The sequence below is a fragment of the Marmota monax genome, unplaced genomic scaffold (assembly GCF_021218885.2).
Source record: "Marmota monax isolate L192 unplaced genomic scaffold, Marmota_monax_Labrador192_F-V1.1 WCK01_AAM20220418_F8-fsc00114, whole genome shotgun sequence".
Taxonomy (NCBI): domain Eukaryota; kingdom Metazoa; phylum Chordata; class Mammalia; order Rodentia; family Sciuridae; genus Marmota; species Marmota monax.
The window spans coordinates 4025255-4045160 of NW_026694943.1; the positions used below are offsets into that span (position 1 = coordinate 4025255).

At 43.7% G+C, this 19906-nt stretch overlaps 1 protein-coding gene across 4 annotated transcripts in view; it reads left to right on the top strand.

Annotated features, from left to right (window-relative positions):
- Positions 1–19906, top strand: part of Mthfd1l (methylenetetrahydrofolate dehydrogenase (NADP+ dependent) 1 like) — a 190308-nt gene that overhangs the window by 22415 nt on the left and 147987 nt on the right. For all 4 annotated transcript variants that reach the window (XR_009225227.1, XM_046427404.2, XM_058573639.1 and 1 more), the window contains exons 8-10: positions 10108–10219; positions 16033–16124; positions 17610–17707. Coding sequence is in view for 3 of the 4 variants with exons in the window: in XM_046427404.2 (XP_046283360.1) it covers positions 10108–10219; positions 16033–16124; positions 17610–17707 (302 nt within the window). In the remaining variant the exon portion in view is untranslated. The remainder of the gene's footprint in view (positions 1–10107; positions 10220–16032; positions 16125–17609; positions 17708–19906) is intronic.

Here is a 19906-nt window from a genome sequence, read left to right on the forward strand (position 1 = left end):
GTTGTTAGGTATTCATGGTGCAAACATTAGGAAGTGTACTTCCGTAAATAGACAGCTACGACATCCCTAGGTGACATAATCTTAAGGGACCACTGTTGTGTGTGTGGCCTATCGTTGACTAAAAAGTCGTTATGCAGGACTGGGGATACAGCTCAGTTGGTAGAGTGCTTGCTCCACATGCACAAGGCCCTGGGTTCAATCCCCAGCACCACAAGAAAAAAAAAAGTCGTTATGCAGAGTATGACTGTATTTGTCCCTGACCCAGAATTGGGCCCCCTGTTGGACATCTGGCTGGGGCTCTTCACAGTTGCCCGTGTGCAGGATTGAGGCAGCAGGATGGGACTACAGTACCTAGAGCTCTGTCTGCCCCCTCCCAAAATACAGGTAGTCTTACAGGTGTGGGATGACTATAAATTATCAGACAGGCGCTATACCCAGCAAGAACTGCTCTCCAAGGTAGACAGTCAAGTACATTGACTTCTGTCCTCAAACATCAGAGCCCTAATTTTGGAGACAGACGGCGCTGGGTTTGGGCCTCAGCTGTTGCTCACCTGCCCTGGGCCTGTTTTCTCGTGTGCGGGACGGGATCACAGCACTGCCTGTCTCATAGGCTGTTGTGAGATGGAATTAAATAATTAGGCTTGTCAATCCCATTGTTAAGTAGATAGTGAATAGAATAGTGTGGGCTGTTGCCCTTCAGGGGAAGCCTGGTCGGCCTGCCTCCAGTGCATGATGGGGGATGGGATGGGAGGTCTACGTCTCCTAGCAGTGAGTTCATCCCAGTGAAAAGGAATCCTAAGAGACCATGTCCCAGAGAGACGAAGGACTGAGCAGAGCATGTGCCCGGCTGTGGCCAGTCTTTAGGTAGTTAGCAAAGAGCCCTTTTCCTCAAAGCCATAGACCACATCCTTCCTGTGATTCTTATGATAGAAACTAGGAGTCGTTCCACTTCAGAATCTGTCTCCTGGGGATCTCCGATTGACCAATTAATATGTTTAGGTCTTAATATTTGGAGTAACAATTACATTGAGTTGGTGAAATAAAAATGGAACTTTTCTCTATCTGCCTACTTAAATCTAAGGGTATTTTATGGCTACTGCTATGGCTTGGATGTGGCTTGAATGTGTCCCCCAAGCGTTCATTAGAAGCTTGGTTTCCGGTGTGGCAATGCTAAAAGGTGATGGGACCTTACTGGGTACAGTGACACATGCCTATAATCCCAGCGGCTCGGGGGGTTGAGGCAGGAGGATCGTGAGTTCAAAGCCAACCTCAGCAAAAGCGAGGTGCTAAGCAACTCAGTGAGATCCTTTCTCTAAATACAAAATAGGGCTGGGGATGGGGCTCAGTGGTTGAGTGCCCCTGAGTTCAATCCCTGCTATACTCCCCCCCCCAAAAAAAAAGAGGTGATAGGACCTTTAAGGGGTGGCTCCTAGTGGGAGGTCAGTAGGCCCCTCCCTGTTCTGACTTTGTCTCACCATGTGATCACTTGCACTCCTACCGCTGTGACTGCATCAGCTACAAGGCCTTCTCCAGAGCTGAGCAGAAACCAGCATCAAGCTCTTGAACCTCCAAAACCAAAAGCCAAATTGACTCTCTCCTACTTTTTTCCAGTGCTGGGGATTGAACCCAGGGGCACTCACTATTGAACTACATCCTCAGACCTTTTTATTTTTTATTCTTTATTTTGAGACAGGGTCTCAATAAGTTATGCAGGCTGACCTCAAACCTACGATCCTCTCCCCTCAGCCTCCTGAGTTGCTGGGGTTGTGGGCATGCACCACCGCACCCGGCTGAAACTTTTTTTCTTTATAAAGTTATGAATCATGGGTATTTCGTTATAGTAACAGAAAAATGGGCTCTTGTAGATTACTGATTGATGCCTAAAATCAAGGAGCCGGAGCATATAGAGCTGAGATTTGCCTTCTGAGTTCTATAGGAACAGAATAGCCTTCTGTTTTGGTAGCTTTATAACTTGTGCTCATTGGAGTTGGTCGTTGAAAATGGAGAATAAGTTCCTGCTTTGTTCCTGTGCGTCCCTTCCAGGCTTTGAGACGCCTCCTGCAGTTCCATGGGTGTCCTGGGGTGGGGAAGGGAGGAAGATCTGGGTTTCGGTCCATCAGCTGAGCCTAAGCCATAGCACTGGGGCTCCTGTTTTGTGGTAGGGCTGAGGAATTCCCCTGCTTCCTTCACTTCCTCCACACAAATGCAGGCCCTCACGCTCACTGTGACAAAGCTACCCACCTGCAATTTCGCCACTGGGAATTAGCCTCGATCTGGAGGTAACCCTCTTCCTTGCCCTGAAGATTTTATGTTACACCAAAACCCATCTGAAGAGAGAGGATGTTCTGCCCCCGGTGTTCCCGAGGTAGAGTGGTACCCGCTCCTTGGCGGCGAGAGGTTGGCAGGCACCACTAGGCTTGCTCCCTTGAGAGTCTCTGCTGAACCTGTGGTCAGAGCACAGCTGGAGGAGGAGACCAAAACGGACTGCAGCTGGAACAAATCAGGTGAATCCCAGCTGTGAGCAGAAGAAAGAACCTAAAAACGAGAGAACTGTTCTTGTTTTGGTCAGAAGATCTCGTTTCTCCTCTTGAGCACAGAGACCCTCAAAACCAGTACTCACAGAAAAAGGAAAAATATGGGTCTTGCACATTTGAAGCATCAAAGTGTCTGATTTTTTGTTTGAGCAAGGTTACATTGTCACAGAGCTCTCTCCAGTTTAAATTTAACACCCAGCATGGCTCCTAAAAGCCTTTAAAAGGTGCACTGGAAAATTCCAAATGTGTTTGTGCTAGGATGGGCATGAGGCTGGGGAGCCCTTAGCTTTTGACGTGGACTTGGATTAGTGAGTTACATACAGGACACTTCTTTTTGCAGGAGAGGCTACACTTGGGACGGTACCATTCGGCAATGATGATGGCTAACATTAGTTGAGTGAATGGATTCTGCAGGCCAGGCACTTACTAATGTTATCTCTGTGATTTGACACACCTGCCCTGTTAGGCAAAACTGTCATTGTCCCCATATTACAGATGAAGAAACAGGCTCAGAGGAGGGATTTTTCCAGAGATCATATAATAAAAAGGATTCAGGTGGTGATACAGCTTGTGTTTTAAACCACTGAGCACATCAGCTCTTATGGCAGATACTCACATAAAGTCTCTAAATTTTAAAACCAAAGACACCTCCCAGCTCAAGTGCCAACATCGGAGTTTTATGCCAATTGTTTATCATCCCAGAGACATAGTCATAAGAGCGTGAAGGAGACTGAATGTTGTCTCCTCCCTGGGACCTGGGACTTGTCACCAGGCCTGCAAGCTCCCTCTGCAGAAGGGATGGTGTCTGCTAAGAGGGCACCTGGTCAGGTGTGTGGATCCTCAGGTCAGCTTCAACGGGACTTTCTCAGCTGTGCTGAGCCAATACCCAGGTGTCTCGAGAGTGTGTAGTTCAGTGGACAGGAGTGACATGGCCCCTGAGCTTTCTTTCTGGATATTTGTATGTTAGTTCCCATTGTTTTGACTTCCCTTCAAGAAGCCTGGTCACTGTATTTACTTATCAACACCAGAGACACAGCTGGTGAGTACTTTTTTAACAGCCAGACTATCAGCCCCTTACATTTAGCAGTGTTGAGAAAAGCATTTGTGAGAAAACATGGTGAAACTATTGACCATGTGAGATCAAGTGGAACCATGGAAACTGATAGTTTTATTAGTCTTACATGGTTCAGAATTTAAGCTGATAAACTGAAAACCAGGAGAAATGTACTATTGTTCTTATTAAATATGTGAGCAGAAAAGCAATGAAAACACCCTCTATCTCCACTTTTCCCTGCATTTCTTCCTCCCCAAAGGCCCTTCCCATTTCTTACAGGCAAAGTGCTCTAATTTCAGTCTGACGGGGTGACGTGGTAGGTGTTGGAGGTTGATTGGATTGGCATGTGTTCTCATAGACGGCATTAGGCACGGTGCTGGGGTCCCTGGGTGGTGGAGCCAGCGTGACAAACAGTGCAGTGGAATCTGATGTCGTGTCCTGTTTCTCTGTTGGAAACCTTGTCTGGAGCCTGAACTGTCCTCTGAACTGTGGGATCAGGGTCAGCCTTCAGGCAGTCCATGTAACTTTGCAGTCAGCTGCAGCCAACTGCAGATACATCCTGTGGTCATCAGGGACCAGATGGGGAAGCAAGATGTACATTTCACAAAAGAGAGCTGTCATGGTCCCAGCTGAGGGGCTCCAGGCCTGTGCTCTGCAGAGAACAGGCTAGTAAGATCACCTTCAGGCTGGGTGCCGTGGCACACGTCTATAATCCCAGCTGTTTGAGGGGCTGAGGCAGGAGGATCACGAGCTCAAAGCCAGCCTCAGCAATTTTGTGAGGCCCTAATAAACTCAGCAAGATCCTGTTTCTAAATAAAATACAAAAAAAGGGCTGGGGATGTGGCTCAGTCGTAAAATACCCTTGGGTTCAATCCCTGGGACCAAAAGAAAAAAAAAGAATCACCTTGGGCCATTTGCATATCATCTTCTGTGTACTTTTCTATACTGTAATGTGAGTGCTTTTTGAGGATATAGAATTAGAATCTTTCAATGGGAAAGTCTTACACATAATCTATAATAAAAAAGCACCTCCTATTTGTGCAGAGATTTCTGTTATTTCTGTTACAACCCTGAAAAATGGATATCTTGCTTGCCAGAGAGCCTGGGCCTTTATCGTCACTGATAAGAAGCAGAGTCTGAACTTGAATCCAGGTGGCGTGACTCCACCTGGACCGTCCTTCCTATTGCACCTGGATTCCTCTCTTCTCAGGGGAGCAACCGAGACCCTGAGAGCTCTCCAAGGAAGAGGGATGCGGACAGCAAATCTGTAGACGTGCGATGTGGAGTTGAGCATTGAAAGCTTAAGCATCGGGAAAAGCAAAGCTGCGTTTCCCACGGCGACATGGATTGGCGTGAATGTGAACCCAGTGTGTGGGGTACAGTGTGTGGCTAGCAGCACAGACGTGCAGCCCAGGCCTGTCGCTCCCCTGCCAGGCTCAGCTTGCTCATTGTTGCTCTGGGAACTGTAACTGGAGCATTTCCTCCTTTTTATTCTCCATGGTTCTGAGTCTGTGGTGGGAAGGAGGATCGCTGCCTGCACACTCTCTCTCTCTGCCCTACTTTTAAACTTTTTTCCTAGAGTGTGAGGAAGGGAATTGTTTTTGGTGGAATCGGCCAGAGCGAATCCCTTACTAGATTTGAGGTTGCATTTTCCTGTATCATCTGTCATAACTTCTGGAAGCGTCAAGCCCACTTGAAGAAAGAGTAACTGTCTTTCCTAGCAATTTTGGACACCACCGAGTGTCTCCGATACTCTCTTCTCACACATTGGGCAGTTGAACGATGAAGTAAGAGCCGAACAGAGGAACAGTTAGGAAAACAGAGGTCACTTATTACCCCTGAAGGGGAGGATCCAGTGGATATATGCTAGACTCACAACTCCCAGTTGTCCATTCTGATTCATGAAATAACCCTACAAGAAGTCTTTTATTTAAAAGCCAATAATCTGTTTTACTGATCACAAACAAGAGTGGAAAACAGAAACACACTCAATTCCTGAAAGGAAAAAAGGTCCTCCCAGGATGAGCTCATGGGTGGCACGAAGCAGAGGAAATGCCTTCTGCTGCAGTTGTCAGGTCTTATCTTGCCAGAGTATGACAGCATCTGAACGAACACATGAGTGGCTTGACCTCTCATCGTGGAGTAGTTACACAGTTATTTGCACATTCCTGGTTTGTAGTATGCCTAGTATTTCAGGAAATCGTGGATACGGATTCACAGATAGAGCAGTCATCGCATGGTAGATGTTTGGTAAATTTCAAATTAGATATTTGATGTCCTAAGTTCAGAAAATTGTGAATAAGCAGGTAATCTGCTTGTGAAAAGCTCTGCCTGAGTGGAATTTCCATGTGTGGGCAACGTGCTATCGAGGGGAAAAGATGGGCCAGACTCAGTGGCTCTTTGGGGAAGTTGTGAATGGGTTCCTAATTGCCACACGTGTCTTCTGTTTTTATCCTACTTAACCACTGGGCGTCCTGTGAACGTGTTGACCACTCCCCTTTCCCTTAGCCTGTGTGGAAGCCCCCTTCCTGCGGTCCCCTAGGCCTCTGGGCCATGTACTCCTTGTCCTTCCCATTCTCACTCTCCCCCAGGGGAGTCTCATCCAACCTTCTGGTCTTAACTTCTGTCTGTGGGTTGCTGCGTACAGACCTGCACCCCATACACCCTACCTTCTCAGTCCAGACCTGTGCACCAGCTGCCTGCCAGCCTCCCCTCAGAGGTCTCTCTTCCTGCCTTTCCTGTTACTCCCTCTATCCCAATCTCAGTCCAGCCTCCCTCCCGAGAAGCCTTCCTGAAACCCCTGACTGTGTGTGGGCAGCCAGGCAGCTAGCCCAGCCTGATCACCACTGTTATTAAGGCTTTTGTGAGCCGGGGGCAGCAATTCAGTGAGACCCTGTCTCTAAATAAAATACAGAATAGAGCTCAGGATGTGGCTGAGTGCCCCTGAGTTCAGTCCTCAGTACCAAAAAGAAAAGAAAGAAAGAAAGCTTTTGTGAATCTGGAAATTCTGACATTTTATAAAGGAAAACTGACATTTTGTAAAAGAAGACATTAAATTATTTTTAGGACTTGGTCATGAGATACTCAAGGAGCCCCTTGTGACATAGGGTTTTTGTGCACACTTTCTATGTCCTGGTACAAGGTGTTGTGCAGAATCTGCCCTGGAGCATAATGTGATACCCAGAGCCACTTATCCAGGTTCCCGTAAGCCTGAGTGTAGAAAGTGAAACCTGAAGTGTGGGACCACGTGGGTGTGGCTGGCGTCTCCCTTGCCTAGAGTGTGACAGCTGGTTGGCCAACACAGGGGCTGATCAAGAATCCCAATATCTGCCCAGATGTTAAATACTAGTCAAACTTACTGCCTGCATTGTGTGAGGAAAAATAAGTAGAAATTCAATGTTGGCAGCAGTTGAAGGATATAGAAATCACATGTCCCAGGTAATAGAAACTACAATTCTTCAAAAAAACAACAAAAAACATTTCAACTTTTTTTTTTTAACCTATTCCAACTTTTGATGTATATACACATCTCATACCTGAGATGCCCACATGTGCCCTTTATCTCCTGATAGCAGAAGATAAGGTCTGTCTTCTGACCAAGAGGGTAGTACTAGTTCTAGCTAAAATCTTTTTTAAGTTTATTATATTTGTTAAATTTAAAAAATGGGTAATTCATAAAACTTCTGAAATCACATCTTCGTTCCTCACTCCACTCCCTTCCTACTCTGATGCTTGCTCCTCCTGAAAGTCATTGGCCTGAAGAAGAATAGTTTGCACATTATCTAATCACTGTGGCGTCCCTCCACACTCCCCACCAGTGTCTGCATATCTGTGTCTCAGTATTGTTTTAACATTTGGGCCTCTGCCTGGGGAGTGGGTGGTTCACTTTAAGCTACCCTACTCCAGTCTCGGCAGAGAAAGCAATATTTTGTTATGAGGTTAAGTTTCTAGCCAGGCCAAGGCCTTTCCCATGTGGGAAGAGGAAAGCAGGAACAGCCAGCGAGAAGATAATTCTCCTTGAATTTGAGCTCATTAAAATCTTCCCTCTTCCTCAGTGGATTATTTATTGATGGAAGCATCTAGCTAGTACTCTTCCTTTCCAGAAAGAATTAGCATCTACGATGTGATCATTGCTAAGGGAGGGGATTCTTTATCTTTTCTCTGTGGGGATCAACTGTCCCCCAGTTGCTTATTATTATCACAGCCCACTTTGGAGTTGTGTGTAAGTATGGAGTGAAGAGGTTGGAGTGAGATTCCTGAGATTTATAGGTAATGAAAAGAACAGGTTGTATCTAAGACACCATGTGTCAAAACCTAATTGTTCTTAGGGGACTCGTGTGAACGTTCGGTCCTTGGCATTTTCCCATGTGAACATTTCAGCATTCTTTCTATGCACCTCCTTTTTATAGAGGCCTTAACATGTTCTGGTTTTGCTGCTATGGTGCAGGACAGTCTAGCAAAGTGGAGTTTCTCATCTGCTGATCTGCAGCAAGCTTTAAACATCCTTGTTTCTTTTGAGAATTACTGGGGTTGAACTTGACAATGAAGAAATACACTTTTGAAAACAGATGTTTAAAATCCTCTCCCACCAGAACTTTTTCCCCCCTAAATATAACATCACCTAAAAGTCTAGGTGTTTTTCACATCTATCAGTAGAGATGGTATGCAACTTGAATGGAGCAGATTCCTGGGGAGATTAGCTGCAAACGTAGTGGAGTTTGGCCATGTTATGACCCGGTAGCATAGAAAAAAAATGGTTATTTAGGCGAATGTTTTGAAAAGATTTTCTCCTTTCTTTTGATGGTGATTAATCTCTAGATTCAGTGCAACACCACTTCAGTGTGTTCTTTTGCTTGTGGGGCTTTAATAACCTAACATGCTGAAAAGCAATCGTGCTTTTCCCTATTTGTATGATCAAACTGACTGCATATTTTCCAGCTGTTACCTTCTAAAAGTAGACTTTACCCACTATTATATATAATTATAATGCACCAACCAAAAACATTGGCTCTATTGGCCTTATGAAAAGACACACATTTAAATTGTTCTCCTGCTCCTCAGTATCAAGGGAATGTGAAACTAGCCTTGATCTTGGGTTCTTTGTTCATAAATCAGGTAGGACTTGGGCATCTCTATCCCCTCCTTACCATCTCTTGTTCCAAGATTCCTGTAAGACATCATTTACACCTGGGGATGTAGCTCAGTGACAGAGTACTTAACTAGCGTATGTGAGGCCCTGGGCTCTATCCCTAGGACCACAAAGGAAAAAGACATCACTCGATGCCTTCTCTGGCCCAGTGTTCAGAATTCTCAGCAGAGGAGCTAGTTTGTTTCCCTAGACCTTCAGGGACCAGCTAACCCAGCTAAGAGAGCATCTGTGCTGGGTGGTTGGGTGGTTGGGTAGTGGTCGTGGTGGTGGGCACATTTTAGGGTTATGTCTTCTAGCACTCTAAATGCCTCATTCCAGAGACTGTAGTCAGTTGCATGGCAGTGACATCCGTGGAAAAGCCAGTGGGGATTGGACCATCAGCACTGGAGAGTAGAAGGCAGGCAGCTTTCCCCGTCTCCCTTGTAGAGTATCTCCAAGAGACACAGCACAGACCCGTGGGCATGTGAGCTCCGTGAGCCTCTGTTTCCTTGCCCACTAAATGAACATAGGAAGTAGAGCCAACCTCACATACGTGGGGAACTCAGTGAGATGGTACTAACAGCACCCAGCTGACCTGGGCAAGTTTAGCTGATATTCTTTATTCACCTTTCCCTCTATGTGTGGACCCATTTGGAATTATCCGTTACTCTGTGGTTCCTGGACCAGCAGTTCTTGTAACATCAGGAGTAACCTGTTAGCCTATTCTAGAAGCAGCCCTCCTGCCAGGTGGGTTCCTGCAGTGCCCGTTATCAAAATGCAGGATGGATGTGCTAGAGGCGTTTTGTAGTTGGGCTTGCATTTTTTCCTCTTTTTCAGACCAAAAAAAAAAAAAAAAATTAGTGGGATGAAAGGCGAATTTGGGCCTCAAGGAAAGTGAGATTTTCTCTGGCTCTTTAGGGTCCTTCTGTGGACATAGTAGAAATCCATCAGGGACAAATCTTGATGTTACCACTGTCCAGGAAAGCACTGTGCTGGTCGGACTTCACCATCACAGCCCCTGTTTTCCTCCTGAGGCAAAGCCAGGATGCCACTCTCGTCCACCCTTCTTTCTCTTTCCTGTGGCCATCAGTAAAGGTCTATCCTTTGGCTTGATATTGTGGTCAGATGATAATGCTCACAGCGTGGATAGCCATGTGCCCACCATGAAGACATCCTTGCCGTTCCGTTTCCTCTCCTTTGTAGGATGCATTGGGCTTGTTCAGTTCGCACTAACATGCTTGAAAGGAGTTAGTCGTGGGATTCCACGTCTGCGGTTTGGAACAAAACTCTGGATCTGTGACTGTTGTCTGTTACATTCAGCGATTCAGCTGACACCAGCAGGTAGTCATGTCTTTGTGCCATGATTAAAACATTTCTCTTTTTCCTTTTAGCTTCAAGAGGCTGACATTGTGGTCTTGGGCTCACCTAAGCCTGAAGAGATTCCACTGTCTTGGATCCAACCAGGAACCACTATTCTCAACTGCTTCCACGACTTCCTGTCAGGTAAAGGTCCCAGCGTTGGTGGGGGCCCCTGACGAGGACAGAAGGAGTGTGGGGGGACTTGGTCTTGCAGAGGAGCATGGTGGCACACACCTGAATTCCAGCTACTTGGGAGGCTGAGGCAGAAAACGCAAGTTCAAAACCATCCTCAGCAAGTTAGCGAGACCCTGTCTCAAAAAAAAAAAAGAAAAGAAAAGAAAAGAAATAAAAAGGGCTGGGGATGTAGATCAGGGTCCCTGAGTTCAATCCCTCCCTCCAAAAGAGTGTGTTTCTGAGGTGCTATTATTTTATTGACATTTATATTTGGAGTAATTTGGGCAGTTTTGGCTGGAGATAGGTGAATCTACTTTCATAGATTTTTAAATCTACTTTTCTACTATAGATCTATTTTTCTACTATTCTTTTAGGATCCCTTTAAACTCTATTATATGAATGTGACATATGTTTTATTTAGTGAAACTGCCTTAATTTTAATAACATTTCTTTTTAGAACTCTTATTTTTGAAAAAGGTGTTCCTAAAAACAATAGGTTTCAATATCACAATGGGGGGGGGCAGGGGAGGACATGCTGGAGCATAAAAGACCAAAGCCTTCTATTTTGATTTAATGATTTCATAGTAGTTAACTTTAAATTGTATCTGGTTCTGTTAATTTTAAATTTTATCTGGAGTTTTCTTGTTGATTTTTTTTTTTTAATGCCCAGGGCCTAAAATGGTACCTGACACATAGTAAGCTCTCAGTCAATGTTGACCTTTGAATGAGTGAGTAAACGTGGACTCCACATTGTAGTCTGGTTGTAGTTTTTAAGTTAGACATTTCAGAGAGGTTTCCCTGAACTTGTCCCCACTTCAAGACAGGGCTGACGGGGCAGCTGTGGAGACAAGGTGAAAAGTCCCACGCTGATTATACAGGTGGACGTGTTCCAAGTGCCGTCCATAACAGCACTGCGTTTCTTCATAGTTAGTTTCATCTTAGTGACTTGGATTACTATGAAAATTGAACCTAGGAGTAAGTTATTAGCAAGTTTCCTTCTCCTCTTGTCATACTCTTGCCACTCTAAACAACGAGTAGGCTCTTTGAAACATTATTAAAAGGAGAAGTGTTTTTGTTTAAACTTAAGACCAGAAAAACTTTTAATACCCTTGTGGCTGAGTGAAGGCAGCGTTTCATGATGAGATTTTCATCTCGTCCTAAACGTACAGAGTCCCTCCTCCTCCTCTTCCCCTGTGTGAAAATAGACGGGACCCGGTGATTTATGGCGAGGTAATTCTGCAGAGGCATGTTATTGAATATCTAATCCTTGGAGAGATTTTCCTGATGGCTGATGTCCCAGAAGTAGTGCTCAGAAAACAATTACACCCAACATCGGGTCTATTCATTCCACTGTTGCAGGAGTTGAATGTGTAGATTTTAAAACAGTTTGTAAATGGCAGTGATCTGTTTTCTAGCTATAAGAATAATCACAGCTTTTATTACTAAAAGTTATTTTAAATGGAAGAAATGTAGTGTGAGCTCAGAACGGCTTGCTTGTTAAAGAGCAGAGCCCACCCTAAGCAAGACCATTTGGTATTCCAGTATGAGGCCTTATGGCTGATGGACCTTTCGGAACAGGGAAGCTGGTTATGTCTCAGGCCTAGAGAACAAAGTCAAAACAGCAGCCCGGTGGTTCAGAGTGCTTTACAGCATCATTTTAAGCAAACATAGCTGTTTTTAGTGTGACATCAGGGAAGGACCATGGGTTGCATCCCACGGCTCATAGTAATGGACTATAGGATCCTGAGGGGCCTTGGGCCTTCCTTTGTGTGAGAGAAGGGGGAGAGGAAAGAGCATGGATTTTGGAGTTAGGGCTTCCAGACTTAAAGCAAAGAGCACTGGTGCCTGGGCATGGTGACACCCTATAATCCCAGCTCCTTGCAGGGCAGAGGCTGGAGGATGGCGAGTTGGAGGCCAGCATAGGTGACTAAGCAAGATTTGTCTTTAAAAATAATAATAAGGGCTGGGTTTGTGGCTCAGAGGTAGAGTGCTTGCCCAGCATGTGTGAGGCAGGGGGTTTGATCGTCAGCACCACATAAAGTAAAATAAAGACATTGTGTCCGCCTATAAGTAAAAAATAAGCATTTTAAAAATAATAATAAAAAAAATTCTAGGGTTGTAGCTCAGTAGTACAGTGTTTGCCTGGCATGCTGAAGACCCTGGGTTCAATCCCCTGCACACCACACACACATACACACACACACACACACACACACACACACCAGAGATGTTTTTGTTGTTGTTATTGTTTTGTTTTTTAAACTGAATTTCATTGCTGTTATAACTGTGTGACTTTAAGGAAATCACTTGAGTTCTCTGTTCTTCAATTTCCTTGTGGATGAAATGGAAACAAGGCAATTGGGAGAAATAAATGAGACAATACCTCAATTGTCCAGTTCTTCTTTCATGTAAGCTGCAATAAACGTTGGTCTACTTCTTCTGCTCCCCCCTCTGCCACCTCACTCCTGCCTTCTCTCCAATATAAAACAGCTTTCAGACTTTGGTTCAGCAGAGTATATGGTTCTATTTGAAAAATCATGCCCAAAGAAGCCTAGTGAGATTCTGAGTACGTAAGAAGTTTTAGGAATTAGCATGCTTACTATTTAGTCATGACCCTAATGCATTTGGAATAAAATAAGGATATTTGCTTATAACTTTTGAAATTGATTCTAAAACCCATTGTATGTGTTACCTGCTTTCCTTTATTTTTTCTAGAAATCCTAGGTATTTTGGATCAACCCCTTCAATCTATTGCCAGTTTCCATGTCAAATGTTAATTAGCTCTAAATAAAATATATTTAATTTTTTCCTCTTTTAAAGGGAGTACATCGTTTAGAATATGCAGCCCCGTGTTAATTCCTTCTCGGTTTGGTTTCAGTCATTCCAAAAGGCTTGCCTATATATGTTGACACTCAAATTTTAATTATATTCCTTTTTTCATTTCTTAGAATATATAGTTTTTAAAAAGTGTAATATACTGCCATTCAGTAGTGGGATTCAGGTGGTATGAGCTAGGAGGGCAACTCTTGAGGGCACTGTCACAAAATTATTCTAAATGACTTGTACTAATTTTATTTATTGCATGTTACCTTTTTATTTTACAACATCAGTATATTTAACAGAAAAACTAATCAATAGTGTTTTTCTAAAAAGTTTTATCTGTATTAATTTCTACTTTTCAGTTCTTCCTGATTTTAAAACTTTGCGTACATATTTCAGAATAACTTGCCATCCCAAATAGGGAAAAAATCTTTGCATTTGATCTTTGGGTTCATAGAGCACTTTTGCAGTAAGAAGGGTGTCCTAGGCCAGAGCTGAGCTCCTGTCGTATAGCAGAGAGGACAGGAAGACAAAGATTTCCCTCGGCTCCTTGCACTTCTTCTATTCTGCCAAACTCCCTAGGGTGGTCTCCAGACAGCTCACATCAGGGACGGGACTGTTCTGACTTCTAGGGACAGCATAGCAGTGAGCCTTACGTGTTCCTTTTGCAGAAAGTTTGGTTATCATGAAAATATTGTAAATGAAAGGCTGTCTTTCAAAGTGATTTCATTGACTTTTCCTGGGGAACCATGAGTTAAAGGACAGCATTTAATGGGAAGTGGAGAGACCCATCCATGACTTGAGAAGGGACCCCTGTTGCACTCTGGTCCCCCGGTGCCTCTCAGGCCCAGACTGTAGACAGCTTCCAGGTAGAGTCCTGTCTTCACACAGGCAGGGGGCTAAAATAATGATTTCCTTCCTAAAGTCTTTTTAGCCTTTAAGTTCACTGAGAATGTATTCCTGACTACCGAGTTACAACTCTTAATTGCTTCTAATTCATTGGATTTAGAATTTTAAATTCAGTTTTATGATCTCATCGATTCTTTCTACAAAGGCAATGTTCGCGATAGGAAATTGGCAAAATACAGATTAGTATACAGAAGAAAATAAAAATAACTTTTGATCCCATCACTGTCAGATAACCGTTTTACATTTTTTTCCACAAAAAGTCATATTAGTATAAACTAATTTTATTTGAATGTAGAAAAGGAAAATAAAGCAATATGGTACTTCTAAGTCATTGATATTTTTAATTACATGGTTTTTAATAAGTCAACCATTAACTTAGCTAGTAGCAGACATTTATCTACTGTGCATGAAAATCAGAGGCAGTACTGTTTGGAAGCCAAGTTAGCTTCCTCTGGTGTCCTGAAGATGTCCACTTTGTCCATCCTCTTCTGATACATGTTGACTCTGAGCTTTGAGCTTTTCCAGGGGTCCATGAGGAAGAAAGAGTTTTACACAGTCGTAGTCACTGGATTCCATTCATATTGGGGTTACAGTTTCTTTTATGCTGGTTTCTCATCCATCTGGTCATAGTTGCTACTTTCACAAATTTCTTGTGACTTCTGGTCCATTCGTGGCACCCTTTTTACTGCTCTGGATGCATTTCCTTTAAGTCACTCCAGATGTACTTTGTGCTGGGAGGAGAGAGGAGTGTGGTGTGTGCCACCCGCCATCTTGGGCTGGAGACTTTACGAGGCTTGGTCTCGTTTGTTGGCTCTATTCCTCACATAGCTCATCCTGCTTGTTGAAATAATTTGTGGGATGGTTTAGACATATCAGCAATCAATCATTCAGCTTTCAAAGTAGTGTATTCTCACATTTGCTAATAAGCTCCATGTCATTCAAGTGACTGAAATTATAGGAGGAATTTTTTACTGTGTAACTGTGTAGATGAAATATTCTTCACTCACATGGGTATTTGTGATTGTGTTCTTGGAACATGCATTTATAAATTGATACCAACTCCTGGAATGGAGCTTTGCCTTATTTCTCTAGCACTTAAAGACAGAAGAATGAGAAAAGCATATTTCTTTTCCATAATAGATGGGCAAGATCTTAAGATCAGATCTCTAGGGGTTAAAACAAAACAAAACAAATCTCTCTCATTCTCTGACTTTAGCTTTTGCCTAGATATGATTTATAAAACTGAAGTGCTGCTAATCTTTAAACAATACCTGAGGGACATGATTTCCCAACACCCTTAATACATCTGACAATAGAACATCACAAAACACATACTTTTAAGTGTTTTTTGTGCTTTCTTGCACGGACTGTCAGCAAAGTGGATAATTTAAGAGTAGAGTAGTCCAAAGAAAGAAGACAATAGTTTCTTAATTCAGAAAAGTTGCTGTTAAAAACATTTCTTTCCTCTAAGGAAGGATGTAGGCTAAAGTATTTTGCATGTGTGTTAAGTTTTCATAAATTTTGCAAGTGATAACTAAGAAGGGAAAAGTAGTGTTCTTACCAGTGCCTTTCCATTTTGAAAACCCCGATCTGCAGGCTACGCTGCCTCTGCACTAAGTGTTGCAAATGTATGCTGTGAATTGTCTTGAGTTACTACTGTATTTATATCTCTAGTAATGCTCTATTTGAGAAAAAAGAAAAGTCACAATATGATGCTTCAAGTTGTTTGAAGAGATTGTGTGCCTAGATGTTTCCCCCTGGTTCAGTGTGAGATATGATTCCCCAAGGCCTCAGGTGCTTTGTTAAATCACACCTCTGTTTATCCCAGTTAATAGCTTAGAGGGACATTTCTCTGATGTAAAATACACTGGAACCCAACCAAGATCCTCAAAGCTGTGCCAGAGGTGACTCACCTGCAGCTGCGCCCTGACCTTCTGACTTCCTTGGTTGCAAAATGAGACCATTATTCAGTGCGCTGGATTTTTATAAGGAACATTGGTTGTAAATGACAATATGCTGAAAGTCTTTTTTTTTCCCCCTTTAATTTTTTACAGGGAAGCTTAGATGTAGTTCTCCAGAGGTACATGTTAATGGGCTCATTGCAGAAGATGATGTGGGTCTGCTCGCTGCAGCTCTGCGGATTCAGGTTTGGTTGGCACCAATGTTTGAGCATTTTGAATGTGGAGATCTGTTTAAAAGTTGATAACATTTTTCAAGTATTTTTTGTTTACCAGTTACAGTGCTGAACACTTTACATACCTAATGTTAAGCCCAGTTGACAAATGAGGAAATGGAAACTTATAAAAATTAAGTTACTCGCCTATAACCACATGATGTGTTTGGGGCAGGGACCCAAATCCGGGTCTGTGTTTTAGTTATCTATTACTGTATGGTACATTATCCTCAAAATATAGCAACTTAAAATAACAAGCATGAATTATCACATTTCTGTGGGACAGATTGGGGAGCAGAGTAGTGGGTGGCCCCCACTCGGGATCTCTCAGGCAGTTGTAGCCTGGGGCTAGAGGATCTGCTTCCAGGATGGAGCACTCATGTGGCTGTTGGCATGTGGTGTTTAATTCTTCAATGGCAATTGGCAGGAAGCCTTCGCTCCTTGTCACATGTACCTTCCCATAGTGCTGCTCACAGTGGGGCAGCTAACTTTCTCCAGGATGCACAGTCTAAGGGAGACAGCAAGGAGGAAGCCATGGTGTGTTTTATTGATCTATTTTCTGAAATCACACACTGCCACTTCCTCTTTTCCTGTTTATTAGAAGCTAGTCACCAAGTCTATTCCCTAGTCAAGGGGAAGGGAACTGTGCTTCTCCTAAAGACAGGATAGGAAAAAAATCTGTTGACATCTTATTGAGACACACTACAGTCTATGTGACCTAATGCCCAGGCTCCCCAGCTCTTCACTGTGTGAGCTGAGTGTTCCTATGACACAGGCCTGCAGCAAAGGTGTCTTGCTGATGGGGGCGCTGTGGAGCAATAGAGAAGCCTGAGGCGCTAGTCACTCCTGCAGAGAATAAAGCAGAAGCGAATTTTGGTTCATGTCTTTTTTTACCTTCAAGGTAATGCACAATTAAAACTTTTACGTTTTTGTTAGGATTATATGTTATATTTCAACTGAAGCCAAATTTTATTTCTATTCATTTTATTTTTACTTGACACACACCTGCACACATCCACGCAAGCATATTTGTCACTACCTGACAATTCAGTTTCCTTGTTGTTCTGCCAGCTACATAAGGATGACATTTGAAATACGGTTGCACATTTTGGAATCTGAGCATGCAACCTGATCAGTTGATGCAATCTTACATTTTCCTCATTTCTTTTCCTAATCAAGATGAAGAATCCATTCCATACAATTACATCTGTATACTTGAGGTCTTTTGTGAATGCCTAATCTATTTTAACAATGCATAGATCTCACATTTTCCCTTTTTAAGCAAAACCCACCAGTCTCATTACGTGTGAATACAATTGTTGCTAGTGTTCTCTTGGATTACGGTGCGACTTTATGGTCCTGTTTGTTTGTGACACCCCTGGACACTATTCCCTAGTATAAGCGCATGCCCTGTTGCTTTACCTCTTTAACGTGAGTTTTCCTCGCTCCCTCCGGAAGAACATGGTCAGCAGTGGAAGGAGGTGGCTTCGCGAGCAGCAGCACCGGAGGTGGAGGCTCCACTGCTTGAAGCTGCAGCCGCTGTCCCCTGTTCCAAGGTATCGCTAGAGTCCTGTTGGCACCTACGTCAGCCCTCCAGAGTGACCTCGGTCTCCTGATCACCGCTGGCTGGGGCATGACTCTTGGTGTTTGGGTTTTGATGGTAGATAATTTTCTCTTATCCTTAAATCGCTTCAGTGTTTTCTCTACCATAAATCCTCAAAAATGAAATCACAGTGAATGTATTTACCGTATTCTATCAGTTCTCAGAGCCTGTATCATTTCATTACACTCAATGACATGTTCTGTGTTTTCTCTTCCTAGGGGTCCACAAAACAATGTTTTTTTAAATTAGACAAAATATAGTCATGCAGTCCTTTAAATATGCTTTTCAGGGCTAGAAATTCCTAGCACGGGGACAGCTTGGTCTTAAGGGCCAGAGTTGTATTTAATAAGATCTAAGCTACATATTCTCTTTGTATAAACTTAGAAATACAGACTGCAAGACTTAATCTCAGTATGTGATTTAGAATGATTAGATGTCATCATATCTGAGCCAGAGATGGGCATCTTCTGGCCTCAAGATGAGTCCTCACTGCTGCCCCACCAGAGTGAACTGGTCCTTACCATCTGTCCAGGTGTATCTATGCCACCACATCCCCAGATGATCCTGCCCAGCACCGTGGGGATGCACAGAGTGTCAACTAGACAGAGCCTCCAGTGAGGATCTCAGTAACCAGTTGCTTTTCAGAATTGGCCCCTGTTCCCTTGGCAGTCAGCTGAGCACTATGGCTGGATCATACCCACCCGGCTGGTGGAACTCCCCGGCTCTTTTCATGCCGGTAATAGACTAAACATCTCTGTTTTGCTCTGTGTTCATTAATACATAATTCCAATGAGGAATGTTATTCTTTGTAACATCATCTCTGAAATTATACAATGTGTTTCATGAACTTTCTTGTTATTGAAGTCATTGGTGAATCAATAAATTGTACTTACAGAGAGCTAAAAAGGATTGAGACAGATTCCACCTAACTGTGTACCAAAGTTTTTCAAAGTTAGTTCTACTTGGGGCAGGGGAAAAAAGTCATTTAGTCATTTAACTGAATTTGATTTCTAGAGCCACTGGGGAAAGAAAGGCAGACTGTAGTTTATAAGTCTCTTAAAAAAAAAATCAAAATTATGTCACTGTGGCTCTAGTTAGTGATGAGAAAACCACAGGGACTTTCCACAAGTAGGCTGTTTAATTTAGGAAATGGAGAGAGGAGAGAAACAGGAAAAAAAAAAAAGGGATAGCCAGGAAGGCAAAATGAATGGGAGTCCAGAAAGTCCCGGTGAGAGAAAGGTGAACTAGAAAAGGACTAGGGGGCTGGGGAGGGGCTCGCCTGGCAGGAAGCCCAGCGCGGAGCCACACCAGGCCTGAGGCATCTCCCCTCTCCTGGCTTCTCTGGTGCCCCTAGGAGCAGGTGGGATGGAGTCACATCTACTGTTCCCTCCTGTGCCAAGGCCAGACCACCTTGGTGTCATGGAGAAGAATATAGGTTGGTTTGGGGACTGAATAGATTTTCAGCAATAGAAACAAAAAATCAGAGCAGAGGGGTTGCCTGCCATGGAGGGGGTGGTCCACTGCCCACTGCAGAGAGACTGCTGTGCCACCATTAAGGGCTCCAGGGTGAGTCACAGAATGGTGGTCCCTTTTTATGAGACCCTAAGCCGTTCCTTGACATCAGCTCTCCTGTGCCCAAGGCTCTGGATCAGCCTTGCTGTGAGGGAATAGTTGAGCCTTTCAGTCAGACGATGGACAGCCCGAGATATGCCCGAGCACATGAACACCAGCAGGCTCTCCTGATGGTACCCATGCTGGTGTAGAGCACTCCTGTTTCAGTAAAATCCAAGAATTAAGTCAGGTGCGCAGCCACTCTGCAGAGCTCCTGAAATTTTCTCAGTTTGAAATTGAGCTTTGGGCCCTGCGTCCTTGTACCGACCGACCGTTATGTAACTGCTAAAATATTTTGAAATATGATTTTTGGACTGGAAATAGGAAAGAGAAAGGAAAAGTGTGGACAGAGATAAAATAAAAAAGCATTTCCACAGTTTTGAGTAGCCAAGAGACAGGCCTGGCTAGCCAGCAGGAAGGAGAGCTTTACGCAGTAGCCCTTCTCTTTGAGGGTCCCACATACAGCTTTTTGCTCTAATGGATTTTTTCTTGCAGAAGGTGCTTGCACACCTTGTACTATTACAGTTCTCCTTTCCTGGTG